The sequence below is a fragment of the Habropoda laboriosa genome, unplaced genomic scaffold, assembly GCF_001263275.1.
Source record: "Habropoda laboriosa isolate 0110345459 unplaced genomic scaffold, ASM126327v1 scaffold30, whole genome shotgun sequence".
NCBI classification, from domain to species: Eukaryota; Metazoa; Arthropoda; class Insecta; order Hymenoptera; family Apidae; genus Habropoda; species Habropoda laboriosa.
In genome coordinates, this window is record NW_017100178.1 from 151,136 (window position 1) to 156,534 (window position 5,399).

At 32.5% G+C, this 5,399-nt stretch overlaps 2 protein-coding genes across 2 annotated transcripts in view; one reads left to right on the top strand and one right to left on the bottom strand.

The window, feature by feature from the left end:
- The window catches only part of LOC108578920, a 71,410-nt gene extending 67,418 nt beyond the window's left edge, over positions 1-3,992 (top strand). Inside the window, 10 exon segments of the mRNA XM_017942338.1 lie at positions 1,564-1,782; positions 1,857-1,880; positions 1,882-2,305; positions 2,398-2,675; positions 2,753-2,878; positions 2,953-3,158; positions 3,238-3,360; positions 3,625-3,659; positions 3,737-3,936; positions 3,939-3,992. Of these exon segments, the coding sequence (XP_017797827.1) occupies positions 1,564-1,782; positions 1,857-1,880; positions 1,882-2,305; positions 2,398-2,675; positions 2,753-2,878; positions 2,953-3,158; positions 3,238-3,360; positions 3,625-3,659; positions 3,737-3,936; positions 3,939-3,992 (1,689 nt within the window).
- Positions 3,993-4,089: 97 nt separating this feature from the next.
- The window catches only part of LOC108578921 (targeting protein for Xklp2-like), a 2,595-nt gene continuing 1,285 nt past the window's right edge, over positions 4,090-5,399 (bottom strand). Inside the window, exons 5-9 of the mRNA XM_017942339.1 lie at positions 4,999-5,134; positions 4,801-4,929; positions 4,599-4,757; positions 4,348-4,488; positions 4,090-4,260 (exon numbers count right to left, since the gene is read on the bottom strand). Of these exons, the coding sequence (XP_017797828.1) occupies positions 4,090-4,260; positions 4,348-4,488; positions 4,599-4,757; positions 4,801-4,929; positions 4,999-5,134 (736 nt within the window). The remainder of the gene's footprint in view (positions 4,261-4,347; positions 4,489-4,598; positions 4,758-4,800; positions 4,930-4,998; positions 5,135-5,399) is intronic.

Below are 5,399 nucleotides of genomic sequence, written 5' to 3' on the forward strand. Positions count from 1 at the left end.
AAGCACCTGAACAATTTTTTCTAACAAATAAATTATTCCAAAACGAGAACACTGCAAAAACGGCATTCGAAGAATTTTTGAATTCGGAGACTGATTTTTATAAATTTGGAATAATGAAACTAGTTAATCGTTGAGAAAAGTGTATAGAATCGTGTGGAACTTATTTTGATTCCGTATGTAGCGAAGCACGGTTTATGAGTATCGTTAGTAGAAATAAGTTTGCAGTTGTCGAGGACTTCGTTTTCGATACTTTACGATTGCTGCAAGTTAAAAACCTTAATTGCTAAAAATTATTTTATAACGCGCGAGCGGCTCACGGTCACACAAACGCCCCTCAAAGATAAACAGGACACGCTGAGTAAATCCAAGAAATTTCCACCTCCTTGCCAGGAAAGATGTTGAGGTGGAGCCTCTAACTTCACCAATGTGAAATAAGTTAAGCTCCACCCTCAACAGGGTGACGCCTAGACAAATTAGTATATAAGAGAAGTAAAAAAGAAAAAACACAACAATAACCTCTGTAACCACCGCGAAACGTACACGCACTTACGCGCACTTCAAGATTTGTAACCATCCGTTACAAGTATGTATATTATTTTTTGTTATGTTATGTTAGTTACACTAACCTAATAAAAGTAAATCCAAAGCGTGAAATAACTTCGTCATACCAAATTGTTTCATTTGTAGAAATTCCAGTTTAAACGTAATATGATAATATGTAATCCTAACATCCTGTTCTCAATATCTTTTCATATACGACCACACTCGTTCACTTGAAAGACGCGTTTAAATACGTAACTGATCCCAACAGCCAAGAACGAGTCTTAGATGAGATAATGCAAATCTCGTTACAGTATACTGTAAGCTCGCAAATACTTAATTAGTAATATGAGAAAGGTATGCTAACGGCCGGTTAACTTGGTCCTGCCTATACCAGCTCTCCTTGATATCAGAGTTTGAAATTGGAGCACCCTTTTCTCCCAACTCTGTCTTTCGTTCTTTCTCTACCTTCTTTTAACACGTCATGTCTTCGGATATGGCACGCGATGTGTTCTCGGTTTAAGTACCCTCACTCACCTCATTACACTAATTATTTAAATTTGACAACTTGATCGTATTGGCAAGAAACTATTAGTACTTCACTAGTAATTCCAGAATACGCAATAATAGATGGCTCTGTAAAATAATTTTTTTAAATTTGTTATCTAGTGTCTCTATTTTACGTCTTTACCTCAAGTATGTGTGCAGTACATAATGTTGCAGTTGTAATAATTTCAAAATTAACAAAAAAAACTTTAAATGCAAAATGGAGCTTTGTTGCACTTCATTATAAATGTCATGAAAACTGTTGTTAATTACGCAAATCGCCTAAGATGGGCCGAAAAAAACTCTTCACCATTATTTTCTATAAATTGTGTAGATTACAGTCCTGCAAGTATTTTTTGCTTATTGTTGCTTTTTACAGAAATATTAATTTAATTCGCAAAATTGTACCCATTAAAGCCTCGCACCTAATGAGATAATGCTGGATAATGTAATAAATTTGCTTTTATTATTGCAATTTCTAGATACCTGCAATGGGGCAGTTACCCTGCGATATCTGTAAATAATGATATATTTCCTAATGATATGGATCCTAAGCGTAATCATACTATTATAGTTTCTGCAATTACAACATTTAAACCAAAACTTACTGCAATTGTACCGGTTTATGGACCAGATACTGGAGATTGGTTTGTTGGAGCATATTTGTCTCATTGGGATGAGAAAGTGCAGCAACAGGTGCATTTTTATTTTTTATACTTTAATTAATTTTAGAATATTTTACATTAACCTTGCAATTTTTTAAATTGTAGGGGCTTGGCCATAAATGCCACTATATGTAGTATAGGTTCTGTAGCCATATGGACACAAACCAATAGTATTGAAAATATACCTATTGGTTACCAACATACATTAAGAACAAAATAAACTACTTCTTATTACAAGTAAAGAATGTCATTATTGTATTCATTTAAAATAAAAATTAGCGTTATTAATATATTAAATTCTCTCTTAGAATATACATATTTGGGTTGTAATTTCACTGTTTATAAGTCTCACGGTATACATGAGGTTTGCATTAAAAATATGGCTTTACAAGGACGTTCCCTACCTGTTTTCAATAACTCTGAACAAAATGTAATTGGAAGTGTAACTATGTTAGGTTCATACACCTTTACAGAGTCTTCTCCTTATGAAGACTGTTATTACGATTTGATGAATATTTCAGACAATATTATTGAAGTAAATGTAACAGTATGTAGTCACTTCAGATAAAGTTGGTTATCTATTACTTTTTTTATTTAAATTAACATCAAGTTTGTAAATTATTTTTAATGTGCCTTATTTTTTCAGAATGTCCAATCAGAATAACAGAAAAGTCGTTTGTAAGACAATATTTGGATGCACCTTCATTTTCTAAAGCACTAGCTCAATTACACATGAAAGATCTAACAAAACATCGTTTGCATCGCGATGAAAATAAAAATAACGAGTCATTTCATAATGGGGTTGATCTTATGAAAAATCAATTCCATATACCAGATGAAAATTTTGATGATCCATGTGTCCCAAGATATCAACTTGCCCGAATAAAGCACTCACAAACATTCTCTGGTGTCTATCTGTTACATGTATTAAATGTTTAACATAACAACAAATATATATTATATTAATTATTAATGTATACATATAAAAATTCGATACTCAGGCTAGAGAATGTTTAATTTCTTGGGTAATCTTAACTGATATACATCCAGTAGTACCACAATTTAATATTTTACCATTAGTAGATATTGGTACACTTGATATAAGTGTTCATTTGGAAATGGATAAAGTAAGTAATAGTAACAGAAATTCGTATATATAATTTTATATTCAATTTCATTCTGATTATTTTATGGCTTTCAGGTTTCAACAAGACAGCTAGTAAAAGTTATACTTTGTGTTCGTCGTGGGCGAGTTCCAGATAGAATTAAGGGTAATATTGTATGCGAGGATTCAGAAATGTTAATGAATTTATCTTCGTTCGATAAACATGACGGAAGTTTATTAATACCGTATCCACAGTCAGATACTTGGTATGTTACTTTACATGCAACATGTTACTTTAATGAGTAAGATCATATTTTTAGAAATGTAAAATGAAGATTACAATTGAATGAACATTGGAAAATGATATTATTTTTAAAATAGAAAACCCGTAAATTGTGAAATGGAAGAAATTTTAGTATCGCTGGATATACGAACTAGGTAATGTGTGTTTCCTGGAAATTATCCATGTGGTCATCGTGGAATTTGTCAAGAAATTCATCGAGATATTCTATATCAAGGGTCGGCAACACGGTGCCCGCGGGCTCCAGGGTGCCCGCGAAGCAATTTTAAAGTGCCCGCCGTTCAAATATCTAAATTCTAAATTTTAAATATTTGAATAACAAACACTCGTAGTTGTAATGAATAGTTTTAGTAAAAATTCTTATTTTATCTATAAAAATAAAAATTTATGTAATAAATTAATGTTACGTTAATATTTTCATTTCTGAAATATGCCCTCCTAGTAAAAACGGTTGCCGACCCCTGTTCTATTCTATATTATACAACGTGTAAATGCTTTGAAGGTCTGATTATTATTAGCAGTAATTAATTGTTGCTTACATAGTTGTTTTCAAGCATGCCAATATGTTTTATCACACAGGATACAAAGGTTGGGGCTGTGCTGATGCTACTAGTGCCAATCCTGAATTCTCTCTTCTTATAACAACAATGATGCTCACTTTAAGTAATGGTTTTTTCATACCTGCTATATATTTAGCTGTTAAGTGCGGATTATATACTGAGGGATTAGTCTATTTGGCAACTATGCTTTCTTCGTCTCTGTACCATGCTTGTGATCAGATCATATTATGACTTATTGTGTTGTTAAATATGAAGTTTCTTCAATTTTTTTTTAAATACGTGTCAAATATTTTTATTAAATTTATTCCAATACAGTGACACAATACAATACACGATACAATCTAGGGTCAATTTTTAAACGTATATTAGCATTTAGCAACGACCTCGCTTTAACGTTTGCGGAGTCTTGGGATCTGTGTGTGGTCGTTTTTGAATTTTCGGTAAATCTGTTTTATATTTACGAACTGGTTGAGCTTTATGAACAGTTTGTTTTCTTAATTGTGCAATTTCTTCCCCCTCTTGCTTTTTCTTACCAGCAATTTCCTATTATTTTCATTTCATCAACATGTAATATTTTCGTTCTAACAATAGAATATTTTGAATGAATAACGTTTAAAATGTCATAATTACCATTTGTCTCAGTTGCTCTTTTTCTTTCATATCAGCGTCAAAGCGCTTTCTTTCTTGCGCTCGAGTCGTTGTTCGCAATGTTTTTGGTACCACCAAATTTTTCCTTGACAAACATGGTACAAATGGTGATTTCTTCCAAAGCTGAATTATATCCGGAACCGAGAAACGTTTTTATTGTTTGTTAATATAATGTACAATTCAATTAAAATACGTGTTTCAATTTGGATACAACTTTTAACTCGCTTAATTACCTCAGTACTTTTTTTAATTTGTTGGCAAGGATTTGCTTTTTGAGTGTTATTATTATTATCGTTGTTATTATTATTACTATCACCACGAAAAGTTGTTCGAGGCTTTATCGAGGCTATTTTTGTCCAGAATACTCTTACTTTTTTTTCTTCTTCTAAAAACTGCAGATAAATGAAGTATTATAAAACTATTAAATAATTTTACGTCCTTGTTTATACGTCCCTGTTTATTTCCCCCCTTGTATTTCTCTCGTAAATCAAACGTGAACGGATATACCACGGTGTTTTGTGATTTCTTCACTTCGTTACACTTCTCATTTTTAACTTTATCCTCCTAAAATGTTCATCACAATTTTTACCAATCAATCGATAATGCCAATGATACAAATTTAATATTACATACGCTTTTAACATTGGCAATATGAACCACATACTCTTCTTTAATTTCCGCGTTTTCGTTGTTAAATATCTTGTACGTTTTATTAGTTGAATCAGACACTTCATGTGGTATACCAGACAAACGGAAAATATTCAAAGATCTGGAAACATATGTGGTGTCGTATCGGCCCACGGATACGGGATTTGGATCACAACGAATAGAATATGGTATATTGAGAACTAACGAGAATCCGGAGTACAAGTTTATTTAATTTGCTGGTAAACTACAAGTCTCGGCTTCTGATTCTAGAACAGACACGGCTGATCGTTTTTTGGAGTGTATGGTTTTGTGTTCGGAGGAAGACTGACTGACAAATTGGAGGAGTACAGGAAAATGAGAGTTGGTGTAGGCGGAGTTAAAATCTG